At 47.2% G+C, this 19872-nt stretch overlaps 1 protein-coding gene across 3 annotated transcripts in view; it reads left to right on the plus strand.

Moving 5' to 3' along the window:
• LOC100127131 (tubulin alpha-1C chain) overlaps window positions 1-15549 on the plus strand; it is a 116268-nt gene extending 100719 nt beyond the window's left edge. For 2 of the 3 annotated variants that reach the window (XM_013988248.2, XM_021091599.1), the window contains 3 exons: window positions 11637-11859; window positions 12009-12157; window positions 14473-15549. In XM_013988248.2, the coding sequence (XP_013843702.1) occupies window positions 11637-11859; window positions 12009-12157; window positions 14473-15447 (1347 nt within the window). In that variant the 3' untranslated portion in view covers window positions 15448-15549. Of the gene's footprint in view, window positions 1-6612; window positions 6812-11636; window positions 11860-12008; window positions 12158-14472 lie in introns of those variants that run through there. The other variant, XM_003355375.4, reaches the window with a different exon arrangement.

Below are 19872 nucleotides of genomic sequence, written 5' to 3' on the forward strand. Positions count from 1 at the left end.
CGATCACAAACAAGCAAAGACCTCCCAAGGTTTCTAAATGGTTTATATTCCTGGCTGTATTGGATCAAAATATGCTGGAGGGTAAGAAAAAAAGAACACAGACTAGAGGATCAAAATATTAAAGCGCTATGAAAACAGATTTCTCTGAGTACAGCCCCTATATTCAGAGCTTGTTCCTTCACTGTGTCTTATAACTGAAAGGGATCATTCCAGGTTTGGATGATTTGGGTAAATAAACATGTAATTAAATTTGTAGTTGTGTGTTTTCATATTTAGAAAAGTGGTTTTCATGTTTTTGGAGAGAAGATAGTGGTTCAAAAATAAAAGCCAGATTATGAACCTGACTAGTGTCCATGAGGATTCAAGTTCGATCCCTGGCCTTGCTCAATGGGTTAAGGATCTGGTGTTGCCGTGAGCTGTGGTACAGATCAAAAACAAAGCTCAGATCCTGTGTTGCTGTGGCTGTGGCATAGGCCAGCGGCTACAGCTCTGATTCGACCCCTATCTTGGGAACTTCTGTATGCTTCGGGTGTGGCCCAAAAGAGACAAAAATAAAATAGGAGTTCCCACCATGATTTGGTGGAAACAAATCTGACTAGCATCCATGAGGATGCAGGTTGGATCCCTGGCCTTGCTCAGTGAGTTAAGGATCCAGTGTTGCCATGAGATATGGTGTAGCTGCAGATGTGGCTCAGATCTGACATTGCTGTGGCTGTAGCATAGGCCAATGGCTACAGCTCTGATTCAACCCCTAGCTGGGAACCTCCATACGCCACAGGTGCAGCCCTGAAAAGACTAAATAAATAAATAAACTAAAAAAATAAAGGAGTTCCCGTCATGGTGCAGTAGTTAGCGAACTTGACTGGGAACCATGAGGTTGCAAGTTCGATCCTTGGCCTCACTCAGTAGGTTAAGGATCCAGCATTGCTGTGAGCTGTGGTGTAGGTCACAGACAGGCTTGGATCCTGCGTTGCTGTGGCTGTGGTGTAGGCCGGCCACTACAGTTCTGATTAGACCCCTAGCCTGGGAACCTCCATATGACTCGGGTGTGGCCCTAGAAAAGACAATAAATAAATAAATTAATTAATTAAATTCCTAATTGTGTATAATTCATGCAGTCATATTCCCTAGTATTGAGCTATTATTGGGCTAAGTAGGTAGGACAAAACAAATACTTAGTGTAGTTGAAAATGGCTGGTTCTGTGTCCTGGGGAAAGAAGGAGGGGCAGGTAAAGAGATACCAAGAAAAGTGGGGTTCCCGTCATGGCACAGCAGAAATGAATCCGACTAAGAACCGTGAGGTTTTGGGTTCCATCCCTGGCCTTGCTTAGTGGGTTAAGGATCCAGCATTGCTGTGGCTGTGGTGTAGGCTGGCAGCAACAGCACCGATTAGACCCCTATCCTGGGAACCTCCGTGTGCCACAGATGTGGCCCTCAAAAGACAAAAAAAAAAAAAAAAAAAAAAAAAAAAAGAGAGAGAGAGAGATAACAAGAACAGTGAAATGCAAAGATTATCTTGAGATTCATGGTCTCTAACTATACCTCCCTCCCCCCAATCTCAGCTGCTGGCAAGAAACTATAGTCACAGGGAAAGAAGAATCTCAGGGACCCTTCCACTTTGGGCTGGATGAGTGCTTTTTGGGTACATGAGTAAATAAAATTATTAAATAAACATTGCTATAAATAGAAAAGATTTCTGGACTCCAGGATATGGCCACCATGGAGTTCCCGTCGTGGTGCAGTGGTTAACGAATCCGACTGGGAACCATGAGGTTGCAGGTTCGGTCCCTGCCCTTGCTCAGTGGGTTGACGATCTGGTGTTGCCGTGAGCTGTGGTGTAGGTTGCAGACGCGGCTCGGATCCCACGTTGCTGTGGCTCTGGTATAGGCCGGACGCTACAGCTCCAATTCAACCCCTAGCCTGGGAACCTCCATATGCCGCAGGAGCGGCCCTAGAAATGGCAAAAAGATAAAAAAAAAAAAAAAAAGAAAAGAAAAAAAGAAAAGGATATGGCCACCTTACTAGAATAATACTGTGGATGATGAATGTGAGTGGTTCTTTTTTTAACTTTCTGCAAGAGACATTTACATGTTTATCCTAAGGGAGGGTAATCAAAGAAATGGTTATTCATTACAGGAAATTTTAGAAAGAGTTTAGGATAAGAAAGATTGGCTGTGGAACACTGAGTGGTAATTCAGGGGAAACACAACCTACTTCATTGCTTCATTTGGCCAATATGAGGAAATGATTCCAAAATATTGTATTTTTGGAGTTCCTATCATGGCTCAGTGGTTAATGAATCCAACTAGGAACCATGAGTTTGTGGGTTCGATCCCTGGCCTTGCTCAGTGGGTTAAAGATCCGGCATTGCAGTGAGCTGTGGTGCAGATTGCAGATGCAACTCGGATCCTGCGTTGCTGTGGCTCTGGCATAGGCTGGCGGCTACAGCTCTGATTCGACCCCTAGCCTGGGAACTTCTGTATGCCACGAGAGCAGCCCAAGAAATGGCAAAAAGTCCAAAAAAAAAATTGTATTTTTAGGGACTATAAGGCAGATTAGAACAAGCCAAGTGACATCTCAGTGGAAATAAAATGTGAAACTTCAGAGATGAAAGGTGATCTTCCCTGGTAATCTCCCAGAATGGAACTCACGTTTCACATAAAGTCCTCATGACAGAGAAGTTGTTCAAACCACTGCTCTGGGAGTTCCCATTGTAGTTCCGTGGGTTAAGAACCTGACTAGTATCCCTGAGGATGCAGGTTCAGTCCCTTTTCTCAATCAGTGAGTTAAGGATCCAGCATTGCTGCAAGTTTCAGCATAGGTTGCAGATTCGGCTCAGACCTAGCATTGCTGTGGCTGTGATGTAGGCCACAGCTGCAGCTTGCATCCAACCCCTAGCCTGGGAACTTCCATATGCCACAGGTACAACCCTAAAAAAAAAAAAAAAAAAGACAAATCTGCTCTAATCATGGTGGAGAGAAGAGAACATTTTCAAAGAGTGTATAAGTTGGAGTTCCTGTTGTGGCACAGTGGAAATGAATCTGATTATTATCTATGAGGATGCAGGTTCGATCCCTGACCTCGCTCAGTGGGTTGGGGATCTGGCATTACTGTGGGCTGTGGTGTAGGTCGAAGACGCTCAGATCCCACATTGCCATTGCTGTGGCGAAGGCTGGTGGCTATAGCCCTGATTCAACCCCTAACCTGGGAACTTCCATATGCCACAGATATAGCCCTAAAAAAAAAAAAAAAAAAAAAGAGTTGGTGTTTAGTGGCCCCAGGACTGGTTCTGGTGGTCCTCCTCTCCTGTTTTAATTTGTTGAGTGTTCTGCAGAACTCAAAGATATTATGTACATTCCTTGAGAAGGAACCAGTACCCTGCCCAAAGGCTGCACTGTGGTTTCTTATCGGTTCCTCCCTTGTCTCTGCATCCCATTCCTTCCCTGATTAGCAACTGTTTCACCCTGGAACTGAGGGAAGGTCATGGAGGCTGGAACTGAGGGAAGGTCATGGAGGCTGAAGCTTATTCCCTAAAATCAAGAAATGAGGGACACAGAAGGGCTTGTGCCCTGGAGACCCACAGGGCCCTGCTCAATTTCAAACACAACATATGCCCTGGGACACATGGAGTTCCCTGGCCAGGGATCAGATATGAGCTGCAGAGAGCTGCAGAGAGCTGCAGACCTCTGTGGCAATACTGGATTCTTTAACCCACTGTGCCAGGCAGGCATCTAAACAGCACTGCAGAGAAGCCATAGCGGAAACTCCAGGATCTTAAAAAAAAAAAGGGTAGTCAGGTTATGTCGGTCGATACTATGTTTTGAAACCAACATTGGCTCCCCTTGTCAGGGTAAAAGCAATAGGACTTTGCAATGATTTACATGAAGCTATAAGATCTAACTCCTATTTTCTCTCCAACCCTCACCTCCTACTTTTCATCTTTTCCAGCCAAGCTGGCCTCCCTGCTCTTCCTCCTAGAAACACTAAAGTCTCACAGTTGTCTAAGGGCCTTTGCTCCAGCTGCTTGGTGTTCTGGGACCACTCTTCACTCAGGTAGCCGCTTTAGCCCTTGGGACCTTCAGATCTGTTCATATCTCACTTATCACACTTATCATTAAGCTAACCTTGACCATCTGGCTTATATTGCAGCCTCCCCCCCACTCCCCCACCCCTGCCATTTCTCCCCTCCCAGCACTCTCATTCCACTTTATTTTGCTGTTTTCCTATAGCACTCCTCCCCTTTGTTTTGTTTGTTTGTTTGTTTTTGTTTTTGTTTTCTTTTTAATTTTTGCCATTCCTTGGGCCCTCCCACTGCACACGAAGGTTCCCAGGCTTGGGGTCCAATTGGAGCTGTAGCTGCCGGCCTACACCAGAGCCACAGCAATCTGGGATCCAAGCTGCATCTGCCACCTACACCACAGGTCACGGCAACGCCAGATCCTTAACCCACTGAACAAGACCAGGGATCGAACCCGCAACCTCATGGTTCTAGTCGGATTTGTTAACCACTGAGCCACAACAGGAACTCCCCCCTTCTAGCTAATTGTATGGTTTATGTTCATTATTTGTCTTTCTTCCCTATCCCCCTCTAGAACATCCATTCCATGAGGCAAAGATCTGTTAGGTTTGTTCACATACTTATTTCCAAGCACCTAGAAACTGTGCTAAATATGTACGTGTGTAATGAGTAAAAAAGACTAAGTAATTGAGGCTATTTAGTAATTAAAACTAAAATATTTAGCAACAGACTAAGATGCTAGTTATTCCAAATTTCAAAATATCCTGCCACCCAATCAATGCACAATAAGCATTTGACGAATGAAGGAACTATGTACCATAATTTGAAAAGGATCTCTGCACATATTTCCACAGCATCCACTTTGTGTGTATGAGTTGAAGAGTATCTTGTATTCTGCCCGTTTTGGCTTTTTCTGCTTCAGGAAAAAGCCCTGTAACTTATATTCTTCTTCTATTCAGTCACTTTTGTCCTCAGTATTCCCATAAACTCTTATCACCCAGAGATGGCTGAGGAAGTTAAAAGCAAGGATTGCATGACCAAGCTGCAGAGAAAGAAAAACAAATGAAATAAAGAATGCTTCTGGGAGTTCCCGTCATGGCTCAGTGATTAATGAATCCGACTAGGAACTATGAGGTTGCGGGTTCGATCCCTGGCCTAAGGATCCAGCATTGCTGTGGTGTAGGCTGGAGGCTACAGCTCAAATTCGACCCATAGCCTGGGACCCTCCACATGCTGCAAATGTGGCCCTAAAAGCTAAAAAAAAAAAAAAAAATGCTTCTGAGGAATAAACTAGTGCAGGGATGGCCAGAGTGAAACTGAGCGGGAAACTGCAGGGCCCTCCACCTTCACAGACCCCTCATCAGCCCCTGTTTCTTGTTTGTAGCGGGGAAAAAAGCCTCCCAGGCCTTCCCTGAGTTCCAAAGAGCAGGTTCAAGCAGTTAAAGATCAGGACAAGAGTCACAGGACACCTAGTTACTCCTGAAGGGATAAAGATAACACTCTGATGCATATCTCTGAGTTGTTCTACAGAAACTGAGACCCACACCCCAGGTGGAGGATGGTGACTCCAGGCCCACCACAAGCACAAAGACCCCAGACTGGCTGGAACTGGAAGGCTGAGATTCTGGCCTTAAATTAACTGGGGAGTTCTGGTCTTTTGAGAACCAGCCACCTATTCTTGCTTGACTCTTGGAATAAAACTTTTTCTGCTCCAAACCCCCATGTTCTGATTTGATTTGGCCTCAATGTGCCTCAGACACAGGAACTTGGGTTCCATAGCAAGAGTGCCATATTTAGGATGAGGCAATACAAGGTAGTGAGGAATTAAGGACAGCTTCACCACCCCCGCCATGTGACCTTCAACTAGCCCTTCTGAGCCCAAGTTTCTTCATCTGTAAAATAGGGATAACTATGTTTGTCAAAGGGGTGAAATTGATTAATATAATCTTAAAACCAAACAACTCTGCATAGTAAGCAAGCAAAAAATGAAAGATACTATAATGAACTGAAAAATCCGCTTTTGCACCAACTGGAAGGAGATTGTGCCAGGAACCTAAAGGTTCATTTAAAACGAGGCAGGAAAAAAACGCAACAAAAAAAAAGGTGAGACTAAGACTTCAGGCCGGTTCGTGGTAATTAAGACGTGGGATGGGGAATCAGTTCTTCTCTCTTGGAAGACCTTCAAGCTGCGAGTGTAGTTTAGGGTCCAAGTACGCGGGACACCAGAGGGAGCTGTGCTGGGGCCCGGGGGCGAAGCAGGCAGCCGGAGGGACTACGCTCCTGGGGCTCCGGCGGGGTTCCCTTTACCTGGCTCCTTTCCTCCCTTAGGCCTTGCCCACCTGACGCCCCCGCACCCACTCGAGACTGTGCAGCCGCTTCGCCTCCGTTCTTCCCGTCGCCACGTCCATCCTCCTCCCCACCCCACCGGCCCATTCGCCGGCCCCAGAATGTCCTCTTCTCTTCCTGGTTCTTCAAGCTTCTTCCGAAAAGTTTGGTTTGAACTTTTGAACCCACCAATCAGCGTCGGGCGCCCCTCCTCGCTCCGCCCGCAGGGTAAAACCTGGCGTCGGGCCAGGGCCCTAGGGGCTCGGAGGCGGGGCAGCAGAGAAGGGGGCGGGGTCCTGTGCCCGCCCTCCCGACACGTGGCCTGGGTTGGGGTATATAGGATCTCTCGACTCCGCTGCTGCTCTCAATACTTCTCCCCCAGACTCCTTGGTAGTCTGTCAGTGGGAGGTCTTCGAGCAGTCCCTTCGCTTCCTCCAGCCTCGCGGAACCCTACAGGTTTCAGTCATGGTGAGTAAGGGGTTCCCTGGCGGTGGCATGGGGATGGAGTGCGGAGTCCGAAGGGGCGTCAGGAACCCAGTGCATGTCGCCCAAGTCCCGGATGCCTCCAGGCACACTGGCTTCTGGTGGCCAGGCTGGGAGAGCCGACTTCATCCGGCAGGCCTTTCTGGCTCGAAGCCGCAGCCTGGTGGAAGTGAAAAGTCCATTTGGAGCTAGAAAGGGCATCCACCGCCCTACTCCCCCAGGGCGCGTTACCGTGTCATACTGGCCCTCAAGGACTTGTGGAAACTAAAAATCCCTCCCATTTCCCCAAATGACCTCACCTTTCCCATTGCCTTACCCACCAGACTCCTGAAACATCTCGTGTGCTTCCGCAGGGCAGGTGCAAACATTTCCAGGACCCCACCCCACCCCCCCAGCGCCCTGCGACTCGGTGCTGAGTCATCTGTGGCCAAGAGGCGAGATTCCAATTGCACCATCCTCACCTGTGGCCGGGCTCTGGGGAGAGTTTCCTTTCACACCAACCTTCACCTGTGGCCGGGGGGTGGGGGGGTGGCGAGCGCTTCCCAGTTGCACCAGTCCACCTGAATGGTGTAAGGCAGGCTCCTCCTTTGAAGGGAATTTCTGTCAGGTTGTTTAATCGTGCATTTCTAGCAGAGTGTTTGTAGTGAAACTTTCTACTTACAGGTTTTAGAAAACAAGCCCATAAAAGGATGTTTTTCTTATAAAATCGGAGTAAACTAGTACTGACAATGTATTTTTAGTTTTAAAGAAACATGAAATTATGTACAACTTGAGTATCTTCTATATAGCATCCAGAGGTATTGAAAACAAGTATCTCAGGGAACATATGTTGGAGGTCTACCTAAAGTAGGGCATATTTAAACAAGTATTTGTGTATCAAATGTTTCAAAATAATATCTTTTTTGCAAAAAGGACTATCAAAATTATCAAAAGTATTGTCAGACTGTAACAATTTCTTTGCCTGCGTTTCACAGGAGCAAGATCAAAAAGATACTGATAAAAGTTTGATTCACAAAGTAGTGGGGCTGTTTCAAGGGCAGAACAGCAGCAGTAGGTAGCATCAGACCTATTTAGGCAAACTGATTAGATTAACAGAGTTTTACAAGAGGCAGGGGCTGCTTTCCCAGTTAAGACTAGACTCGTGCTTCCCCCACCAGTGTCACTTCATCTCCCAAGGGGCCAGGAGAGAACGGAAGGCAAGTAGTGGCCACAGTCAAAATTAGAGGACAATGAAAGAAAGTTTTCGAATTCAAAAGGCTTCAGTAGAAGTGCTTCCTTAGAATGAGAGGATCTCCTTGAGGCCCCATGCTGTCACAGACAGCTTTCTGGTTCTCTCCTGCTTTCTAGGGCTGTGGGATGTCCAAAGTCCAGATAAAGTTAAACATGATGTAGTGGTGAGTAGTCATGGGTTCATTGTAACAACTCCCCTTTCTCCCACCGCCCTAGAGCTGGGCAAGTAGATGCAGGTCAGAGTGAGCTGGCTGATGAGGTCAGTCACCCATGATTGTTTTATGGGGAGTATAGGTGAGAAGGGACCATGAGTCAAAGGTTGTGAGTGATTAGAGGTCTTATCTTGGGTTATGAAACTAGGCCTTTAAACTAGTTTCCTAAGCAGCTTTTAAAAACTTGAAACCCTCTTATTCAGGGAAAATGTAATGGAAGATGGTTGGCATCCATATTTGAAAGTTCTTTTCAAAGTAGCTAATCTAACTTATGGTGAAAAAAAATCTGTAGCTGAAAATTCTGCCTCTGTACACCTGTACCAATTAAGTCTCAGAGACAGGTTTTTTTGTTTTTTGGGGGGTTTTTTTTTGGTCTTTTCTAGAGCTGAACCTGCAGCAATATGGAGGTTCCCAGGCTAGGAGTCTAATCAGAGCTATAGCCCAGGCCTATGCCAGAGCCACAGCAACCTGGGGTGGGATCCGAGCCTCATCTTCAACCTACACCACAGTTCATGGCAATGCCAGATCCTTAACCTACTGAGCGAGGCCAGGGATCGAATCCAAAATCTCCTCGTTCCTAGTCGGGTTCATTAACACTGCACCACAACGGGAACTCCCAAGGATTTTGAGGAAAGAACAGCTTTATTGCTTTGCCAGGCAGAGGAGGACCCAGCAGGCTAATGCCTCAAAACTATGTCCTGTCCTGAGAGGGGATAGTAAGGGGTTTTATAGGTTTAGTTCAGAAGACAGGGTTATATATATAGATTGAGGTATCTGTATTATTATTATTATTGTTATTATTATATTTTTGTCTTTTTGCCTTTTCTAGGGCCGCTCCCGTGGCATATGGAGGTTCCCAGGCTAGGGGTCGAATCAGAGCTGTAGGCACCAGCCTACACCAGAGCCACGCCAACGCGGGATCCGAGCCATGCCTGCGACCTACACCACAGCTCACAGAACACCGGATCCTTAACCTGCTGAGCAAGGCCAGGGATCGAACCCGCAAATTCATGGTTCCTAGTCGGATTCGTTAACCACTAAGCTACAACAGGAACTCCTCTGTATTATTTTTTTTTATCCATAGATCATTTCAGAGTTGTCAAGGCTGGTGTCAGTGGGTCTGGTGATGGTTTCTGGTTGTCTTCAGTGTTATTATTCCTTGAACTTCCCCAGAATGAAGATTATTTATGGGGAAGGAGTGTTAGGGAGTGTTTCAATTACGAAAGAAAACACTAGACAGAACACTGTAAACCAACTATAATGGAAAAAAATAAAAGTCATTTAAAATAAAAAAGAAACAATAAAAAACACAGGAGTTCCTTTGTGGCTCAGCGGTTGACGAACCCAACTAGGATCCATAAGGATGCAGGTTCATCTCTGGCCTTGCTCAGTGGGTTAAGGATCCGGCATTGCTGTAAACTACGGTGTAGGCCAGCAGCTGCATCTCCAATTAGACCCCTAGCCTGGGAACCTCCATATGCCTTGGGTGCTGCCCTAAAAAGCAGAAGAAACAAGCAAACAAAAAGAACAAAACCCACAAAAGAAAGCACTAGGGACAATATAACTTTAACTAAAAAGTAACCTTTAGTAAAAGAAAGCGATTAAGTAAGGAAGATATGATTTGTGAAAAGCCAGACCCTAGGTGTAATATACCTCTAACTAGAAAGTAAATATTAGTAATAATTTCGTGGGCCAAGGCAAGTCATAGCATAATGGAAACTGTCTTAACTAGTTTTTAGCTATAACTCTTTCCTAATCATTAACACTTGAATCAGCCTTTTGAGACTGAAGGAGGCCTGGGAGGCTAAAGGAAAGGCATTTTACTTCACAAAGATTTAGGGTCTGGTACATGGTTTCAAATTCTTTTTTTTGTCTTTTAAGTCTGTGAGTCTAAGAGTTCCCTTGTGGTCAGTGGGTTAAAGATTCGATGTTGTCACTGCAGTGGCTCTGGTTACTGCAGTGGTGCAGGTTTGATCCCTGTTGGTGCAGCCAAAAAAAAAAAAAATTCTTTGGGTATAGATTTTGTGTTCTGCCTTATTTTACTAAGCAGGAATGAGTTTAGTAACTTTTTTTTTTTTTTTTCTTTTTAAGGGCCATTCCTGGGGCATATGGAGGTTCCCAGGCTAGGGCTCAAATTGGAGCTACAGCTGCTGGCTTACCCCACAGCCACAGCAACGCGGGATCGAAGCTGCATCTGCGATCTACACCACAGCTCACAGCCATGCTGGATCCTTAACCAGCTGTGCAAGGCCATGAATCTGCAACCTCATGGTTCCTAGTTGGATTTGTTTCCACTGGACCACTACGGGAACTCCAAGCTTAAATCAGACCTTTTTCCCCACATTGCCAGAAATATATGTATGTTTCACTAGGAAACAGCTAATTTCTGAAACTATTAGTAAAGTCTTCTAGCTTTTATTACCTTGTTTCCCTGTCCCACTCACCCCACCCTTTACCCCCAAGATGTGTGGATAGTGCAAGAAAATGTTTTTCCTTAAGATTAAATTCTGGGAATTCCCATCATGCCTCTAGATGCAAATGAACCTGATGAGTATCTGTGAGGATACAGGTTTGATCCCTGGCCTTGCTCAGTGGGTTCAGGATCCAGCATTGCTATGAGCTGTGGTGTAGGCCGATTGTAGCTCCAATTCCACCCCTAGCCTGGGAACTTCCATACGCCGTGGGTGTGGCCCTTTAAAAAAAAAAGACAAACCAAACCAACAACAAAAAAAAACAGCTAACTGCTGTTTATTTGGTGTTTTCTCCATGAGTCATATGGCTGTAGCTTGCTGGTTTAAGCTGGTTTTAAAGGGAGAGGTAGAAGCTCTTATCTTTAAAGAGTAGGATTAAAGAGGAACCAGAAGAGTTCTAGTTAAATAATACCTCTGAGTGAATCAGAGCTGGAAGGAGGAATTTTGCATTCCTATAAAGACTCAGCAGGCTTATTTCCCAGGAGTTGGGGAAAATCTATTGCCATTGAACCCCTTCTGTCATTTCTGAAGGTGACCAAATTTGGAAGCTGGTAAACATAATACTTTATTTAAAGTGGGATGAGCGTTTTTTCTCTTAAACAGTGTGAAGGCACCTACCAGCTCTTCTTACCTGAACAAGAGCTCATGTGAGTATATCTAATGTGGATACAAAGGAGCTCTCTGGTCTTGCCTAGCAGTTCATTAATATATCAATGTTTTTCCCAAGCATTTCTCTGAATTAGACTATTGCTGTGAAATAGACCCTGGGGCAGGAGTGGCCTCCAGAAAGGTGCTGATCTGTCCAGAAGGTTAATAACCATTTACATATGAATCATTCCTAAGTGCCCCATCTGGTGTTTTCGTATTCTGGTATTTCCTTTCTTCTTTCTCCCACAGCGTGAGTGCATCTCCATCCACGTTGGCCAAGCTGGTGTCCAGATCGGCAATGCCTGCTGGGAGCTCTACTGCCTGGAACACGGCATCCAGCCCGATGGCCAGATGCCGAGTGACAAGACCATTGGGGGAGGAGATGACTCCTTCAACACCTTCTTCAGTGAGACAGGAGCTGGCAAGCATGTGCCCAGGGCAGTGTTTGTAGACCTGGAACCCACAGTCATTGGTGAGTTGACCTCAGGCACCCGAGTGAGATCCCGGAGCAGGGGAGTCTAGGTCAGGAGGTGTGTCTTGGGGGCTCCACGGCAGCCCTGGGGTGGAGCAGGCTTGTGCAGGTTGTAAGTGAGGGGTGGCTGCTTTGTTTTCCTTTTCCAGATGAAGTTCGCACTGGCACCTACCGCCAGCTCTTCCACCCTGAGCAGCTCATCACAGGCAAGGAAGATGCTGCCAATAACTATGCCCGAGGTCACTACACCATTGGCAAGGAGATCATTGACCTCGTCTTGGACCGAATTCGGAAACTGGTAAACATTCTTTATTTATTTAAAGTGGGGTGAGAGTTTTCTTTTACAGTTTTGAGACACCAAATTACAAGTATTATTCTTTGCACACTAAAATGAGCTTTCTACTGCCCTCTAAATAACTGGACTCCTAAACCAGACAGTTCTGGGTTATATAGGACTACTATTTGGAGCAGGGGAAAATGCTTTTGCCTCCTTCTGTCTTACAAGGCAGATTTGGGCAATTGCTCATTCAGTGAGGGCAGTTTACCTGAAGGCAAGGTGAGTACCAGGAAGCCTTCACAGTTTTACTGACATTTAAGATCTTTAAACATCCTCCTTCGTATTAATCAGGCAGCTTCCCAGCTTCAAGCTCAGACATTCCTTTTTAGGTCATCTTAGTCACAGTGAGTAGGTGGCTGACTGACATAACTAATTGATCAAACTCAAGAACTGGACTGGTGCCTTAGGTTATTACAAAACATTCATAGCAAAAGAAGCCATTGTAATACTGACTAGAAATAGTTGACATTGGAAATTTCCAGCAACACTGAAGGTGGAGTCAAGGGACCTCCCTTATTACAGAAGCAAGTAGAAATCTTTGGAACTTTGAAAGTATTAAGATATAATCACAAAGGGCCGTACTCTCGCCTTTTTCTTGGCACTCAAGGCAGGGTGGACTGGCCCTGTGGAAGAAAAATCTTTAATTAAGAGTCTAGCAATCAGATGACTCTACTCCTTGTGGGCATGTGGGCAGCTTGTAAGTAATTAACCAAAAATCAAGAATGAAGGCCTGGGTCAAATAGCTTGTCCAGAAAATCACATTATGCTAAGCCCAGCAACAACTGGTCTGTTCTAAAAAGCATAGCCTTACATCATTCATGGCTTCATACTTCTGCAGATGTTTATCGTAGTCTTCCCAGCAAAATCGGGCTAATGGGTTCCTATGTTTGCAAATCAAGGTTCGGCAACTTAGAAATCAGGACCTGCCTTTAGGGACAAATAAACCTATTAAAAACCACTGAGGATTCTGGAGTGACATTCATTAACTACCAGAACGATTACATTTGTCCTTGGTGGTAACTGTGTCCACAGGAGGCTTAATGGATGAAATTGGTAGACGAGGGTCTGCCCCTTGCATTGATCTTATTCAGAGTGCGGACCCACAGGAGAAGAACTAAGGGCACAGGGGAGGATGTGCACAAATCTCTGAGCACCTTGAGAAGTGAAGATTGTCAACAGAATATTTTGTTTAGGTCAAAGTCATCCTTTCATGGAACAGCAGTTTGCTAGCCAGAAGAACTCAGTTAAGAGTGGAAAGCCTGCTGACGTAGGACAGGGAATTCTGACAGTAAATCACCTTTCCTGGAATAGATAGGCTTTCTGGTAACTAGTGCTTAATTGTGCCAAGCACTGTTGCAAATTCTCGTTATAATTCTCATTGAATAAATGAGAAAACCAAGGCTGAGAAATAATTGTGGTCAAAAGTCACACAGCAAGGAACTGGCAGAGCTGGATCCAGAGCCAACCTTTCTCCAGCACCAGGGCCTTAGAACTTGGCTGTTCTGTTCCAGCTCAGAAGGCAGCTGCCAGAATCTTTGTAAGACATCTATTGTACAAGGCAGGTGGTCCCAAGCCTGCCATTGGTAGCTCTCCAACTGAGAAGAGTTGCCTTTGTTCTGTGGTCACGGCAGGGGCACCAGAGGTTGCCCTCCCAGTCACCAAAACTTGGGCCCTGCCTCCATTCCAGAACTCATATGATTCCTGTGCCTGGAGAAATGAAAATAGTTCATTTTTAAAAGCCTTTTAACAGATTTCCCACTTCCATCCCTCAAGAGGTGATTGTGAATATTTTCTCTGAATCACTTAGTGCTTAGAAGCCCTTTATGGGAGTTCCCATCGTGGCGCAGTGGTTAACGAATCCGACTAGGAACCATGAGGTTGCGGGTTCGGTCCCTGCCCTTGCAGTGGGTTAACGATCTGGCGTTGCCGTGAGCTGTGGTGTAGGTTGCAGACGCGGCTCGGATCCCGCGTTGCTGTGGCTCTGGTGTAGGCCGGTGGCTACAGCTCCGATTCAACCCCTAGCCTGGGAACCTCCATATGCTGCGGGAGCGGCCCAAGAAATAGCAACAACAACAAAAGACAAAAAGACAAAAGACCAAAAAAAAAAAAAAAAAAAAAAAAAATTATAAATAAAAAAAAAAAAAAAAAGAAGCCCTTTATGCTTTCCTAGCAAATACTGTTCAGAAGATTTTTTTAAGATCTCAATCAGTGTAGTTATGAATTCAAAGGTCATTGCAGCTTTCACCAAGGCTAAAATTAAAACTTTTCTCTTGCAGGCTGACCAGTGCACAGGTCTTCAGGGCTTCTTGGTTTTCCACAGCTTTGGCGGGGGAACGGGTTCTGGGTTCACCTCCCTGCTGATGGAACGTCTCTCTGTCGATTATGGCAAGAAGTCCAAGCTGGAGTTCTCCATTTACCCAGCCCCCCAGGTTTCCACAGCTGTAGTTGAGCCCTACAACTCCATCCTCACCACCCACACCACCCTGGAGCACTCTGATTGTGCCTTCATGGTAGACAATGAGGCCATCTATGACATCTGTCGTAGAAACCTCGATATTGAACGCCCAACCTACACTAATCTGAACCGCCTCATGAGCCAAATTGTGTCCTCCATCACTGCTTCCCTGAGGTTTGATGGGGCCCTGAATGTTGATCTGACAGAATTCCAGACCAACCTGGTGCCCTACCCCCGCATCCATTTCCCTCTGGCCACATACGCCCCCGTCATCTCTGCTGAGAAAGCCTACCATGAACAGCTTACTGTAGCAGAGATCACTAATGCTTGCTTTGAGCCAGCCAACCAGATGGTGAAATGTGACCCTCGCCATGGTAAATACATGGCCTGCTGCCTGTTGTACCGTGGTGACGTGGTTCCCAAAGACGTCAATGCCGCCATCGCCACCATCAAGACCAAGCGCAGCATCCAGTTTGTGGACTGGTGCCCCACTGGCTTCAAGGTTGGCATTAATTACCAGCCCCCCACTGTGGTCCCTGGTGGAGACCTGGCCAAAGTACAGCGGGCAGTGTGCATGCTGAGCAACACCACAGCCATCGCTGAGGCCTGGGCTCGCCTGGACCACAAGTTTGACCTGATGTATGCCAAGCGTGCCTTTGTTCACTGGTACGTGGGTGAGGGCATGGAGGAAGGAGAGTTTTCTGAGGCCCGTGAGGACATGGCTGCCCTTGAGAAGGATTACGAGGAGGTTGGGGCAGACAGTGCTGAGGGAGAAGATGAGGGTGAAGAGTATTAACCCGTCTGCTGCAGTTTTGCACTCTTGTGACTGTCTTATTTGTGTTCTGTGGAGCTACCCATTGTGTCCCTATCTTGTCAATAAAACTGTTATCACAGTAAACACTTGGCCCACTTAGTCAAGGCCAGTTTGGGATGGTGGAGGATGGCAGTCTCCACCCAATCATTTGATAAGTTTAAGTGGCTTGTGTGCTGTGCTAAGTGGTTTGTCTATTTCACTTAGACCTCAGATCATAAGAGAGGCAACAGGCTCAGGCTGGCCAGTGCTTTTCACATTTCACTGTGGATATGAATCTCCTGTAGATATTAAAATGCAGGTCTGGATCTGCTAGTAAACAGTGCAGCTGAAATTCAAGTCACTAGCCAGACTAGCAGAACATTTGTAGTCATTTATTAAATACTAAATACTAAGTTTTATGGGAAGGGCTTGGAATTGGGCTGATTTATTTCATACTTAGTCAAAACCTGCAATGGCAAATAAGTTTGTGCTCTTAAGTTACTGCTTGGCGAAAGTGGAGCAGGCTGAGACACGATTACAGTAGTGTCAGTTATGGTATTAGTCCTTGACCCGTGTAAGTCATGGGGGATATCTGAAGTAGGGAAATGAGGAAAATTGAAGGAATGTGTGTATAAGAAAGATTGAGAGGAGAATTCCCTAATTTGGACCATCTTCCAGTCATCTGTTGAAAGTATGGTTCTTGAGGGCCAAAGGCAACTGAGAAAAAGTGGAGGAAGAATGCCCACAAATGCATGCGCAGCTAGAGAGCTTGTGATCGCTGTCAGGTATCAGTGGTGTGACTTAGAAGGCCAAACAGCATTGGAAAAGATGATCAGAGGGCCAGACCATGCAGAAGGGAGGGGCCAGTTGTGCTTGGGTGCCGCCTTTGAGGGAAGGCCAAACAAGTGGCAGGAGATGAGCGAGGGTGCAGAGCTGCAGACCTGTTCACCTTTTGCTCCATGGCTGAGCTTATTCTGATGGTGCTCAGTTACCATTTCTTTTCCCCACTGGTGTTTTCACCCCTCACCCATGGCTCACCTCCACTCCCTTACTCTCATAGAGTATATTAAAAGCATGCAGTCCTGGGGGAGTTCTCATTGTGGCTCAGCAGGTTAAGAACCCAACTAGTATTCATGAGGATGCAGGTTCCATCCCTGGCCTTGCTCCGTGGGTTAAGGATCTGGCATTGCTGTGGCTGCGGTGTAGGCCAGCAGCGGCACCTCCAATTTGACCCCATAACTTGGGATCTTCCATATGCCGTAGGTGCAGCCCTTAAAAAAAGCACATTCTATTTGTTTTTTTTTTTTTTTGTCTTTTGTTGTTGTTGCTATTTCTTGGGCCGCTCCCACGGCATATGGATGTTCCCAGGCTAGGGGTTGAATCGGAGCTGTAGCCACCGGCCTACGCCAGAGCCACAGCAACGCAGGATCCAAGCCACGTCTGCAACCTACACCACAGCTCACGGCAACGCCAGATCCTTAACCCACTGAGCAAGGGCAGGGACCAAACCCGCAACCTCATGGTTCCTAGTCGGATTCGTTAACCACTGCGCCACGACGGGAACTCCAGCACATTCTATTTGTGCTTGGATGGGTCTTGCAGCATTCATCATGAGAGCAACCATGTTCTTATGCCCTGCAGGGCAAGGCCCAGCCCAGCCCAATCCTTGACTACAAACAGCTGTTGGTACTCAAAATGATGGGCCACATTCCTTCTGCAGCCTGAGCATGGGAGTTCTGGGGTGAAAATGTACCTTGGAGAGGCTGGCCAACCCAGCTGTACTCAAAAGACCTTCCCGGAGTTCCCGCTGTGGCTCAGTGGTTAATGAATCCAACTAGGAACCGTGAGGTTGTGGGTTTGATCCTTGGCATTGCTCAGTGGGTTAAGAATTTGGTGTTGCCATGAGCTGTGGTATAGGTTGCAGATACGGCTCGGATCCCACATTGCTGGTGTAGGCTGGCGGCTACAGCTCCGACTGGACCCCTAGCCTGGGAACCTCCATATGCTGTGGGAGCGCCCCTTGAAAAGGCAAAAAGACAAAAAGAGACCTTCCCATCTTGGAGTGTCTGCTGATTGCCACAGTGTAAGTACTGGAGGGAGTAGGACATTTGGGTGTGAAAAAGAGCAGGTCTAGCTTCAGCTGAGCGTGGTACCCCGAGATACCTGAAATGCCCATTCTCTGAGCCACGGTAGTCCTAGCCAGGTGCCTTGAAAATAGGATCAGGGCTTGATTATAACTCCTCAGCCTTCAGAACAGCCTGGTGGAACTTGGAAAGCCTGAAGCCTCTGGGCCAGTCACCCCTGGCCAGGAGCAGTTCCCTCCAATTAACTCAGTAAGACTTACAGGTGCATTATCCTCTATGTGTGCCAAGATACAAAGAGGGTTGGAAACCTTTAAGCAGCCGGTGTGGGAGTGAAAGAAAGTGAGAGAAGAGTTTAGCTAAGAAAAAATGTTCCAGTACAAGAGAGCCTGGGGAATTGAAAGAGCAAAGTGCCAGAGGCTGGGGAGGGATCTGTCCTGGCAGGGATGATCTCCCCCTCCTGTGCTGTCCAGAGAGTGAATAGAAGTTAGCCTGCAGCAAGAACAAATATACCCCAAGGTCTAGGTCACTGCTTTGTGGCTGACAATCATCTGATCTGCCCTTGAGCGCAAATGGAAAGTCTGGACTCAGAACTGCAGCCATTGCTGATGCTGCTGAGGCTTGATGGGGATAAATGGAGAAAGCCTAACAGGGTGCAGCTGCAAGGTCGGCTGGGGCCCCAGATTCTGGCCGTGCAGCTTATAGGCTGCCCTCACCTGACCTGACTGGTGGAGCAATCTGTTTCCAGCCCATGGAGGCTGCCGGCCTGGGGAGAGTCCAATGGGCATCCAGCAGAGGAGCTTCCCAGCAGAGGAGCAGCTCCAGCTGGGGTGAGGAGGAGAGAATGGCTACCCCATCTACCTGTCATTCTAAGTGTTTGGAAAACAGCTGACCGATGCCTCTGCTCCAATGAGAAACAGCCCATTGTCACGCCAGAGGTGGCCAGGGGTTGAGCTTAGAAAGAACCTGTCTTCAGGCCTCTGACTTCTGGAAGGTGAGTGGCAGCCCTGCCTGGGGTGGTGGGAGGGACACTTTCACGTCTCAGGTGTTTCATGATCTTCACAACACCTGTGAGGTGACATCATCATAACCATTTCCACAGCCAAGGAAATCGAAGCTTGGAGAGATTAAGCCTCCAGCTTAAGACCACAGCACGAGTGGAACTGAACTGAAATTTGACCCCAGAACTCTGACTCCACTGTGCTGTGCCTGGTGGAGCAGCCCCAGGGGATGTCAGCACTGTGCTTGGTGGCCTTTCTAGTTCTCAGAATGACCACAGAGGCCAGCCCTTGTGTGGAGCACTGGGTGGGGCCACCATCGGAGAAAGAGCTATTGTCAGATGGCCTCCCAGGACCAGGGAGCAGCACATGGATCCAGAGGGGAGAAGTCCCCCCCCACCTCCTCCAGGCGGGAGCTTCCCTACTGAGAGGACTTTTGTGTTCAGGCCTCCTTCTGAACTCAGTGAATCAGTTCTGTCAGTGGTGTCTGTCCTTGGAATGTAGCTGCCACCATCTGCCCGGGCTCCTGCTGATAGGACACCTGCCACCAGGCAGACAGGACAGCTCTCACCAGGAGCACTGCTCCCCTAAGCACTGGGGCCAGGATGGTCAGCTCCTGTCAGCCAAGGCCACAAGGTGGCTGGAGCCCACTGCCAGAGTTATCTGTCCAGGAGGCACAGAGCAGCAGGAGGTGAAGGGAAAATAAACCCAGTGTGTAGGTGGGGAAGGTTCCCTCCCATCTTCAGCCCTGTGGAGAAAGTCCCCTTTGCTGACATCTCATTAGTCTGTCACTGCCCCATTCATTCCAAGAGCCTGGTGTCCCTGAGTTTGTCAGCTTTGAGCAGGTTCTGGGAAAACAGTTGTTTCCTCCTCTAACGTTTCCCCTGATTCTGCAGCAGGAGACAGCTATACAGCGGATGAGCCTTAGGAAACTAGAGACATGTCTTCTTTAGTCATAATTCAGAAAGTGCTTTTAAACACTGGTCTCACCACCAGAAGACTACTTTTTCACTTTCTTTTAAAAATAAGAGTAAGGAGTTCCCATCATGGCTCAGTGGTTAGCAAACCCAACTAGTAACCATGAGGACTTGGGTTCGATCCCTGGCCTCACTCAGTGGGTTAAGGCTCCACCTTGCTGTGGGCTATGGTATAGGTCACAGATGAGGCTTGGATCACACACTGCTGTGGCTGTGGCATGGGCTGACAGCTGCAGCTCTGATTCCACCCCTAGCCCAGGCACTTCCATATGCCTCAGGTGCGGCCCTAAAAAGACAGACAGACAGACAGACAGAGAAAGAAAGAAAGAAAGAAAACAGAACAGAACATAGGGAGTTCCCGTCGTGGCTCAG

This window comes from Sus scrofa, chromosome 5 (genome assembly GCF_000003025.6).
Source record: "Sus scrofa isolate TJ Tabasco breed Duroc chromosome 5, Sscrofa11.1, whole genome shotgun sequence".
Classification (NCBI taxonomy): domain Eukaryota; kingdom Metazoa; phylum Chordata; class Mammalia; order Artiodactyla; family Suidae; genus Sus; species Sus scrofa.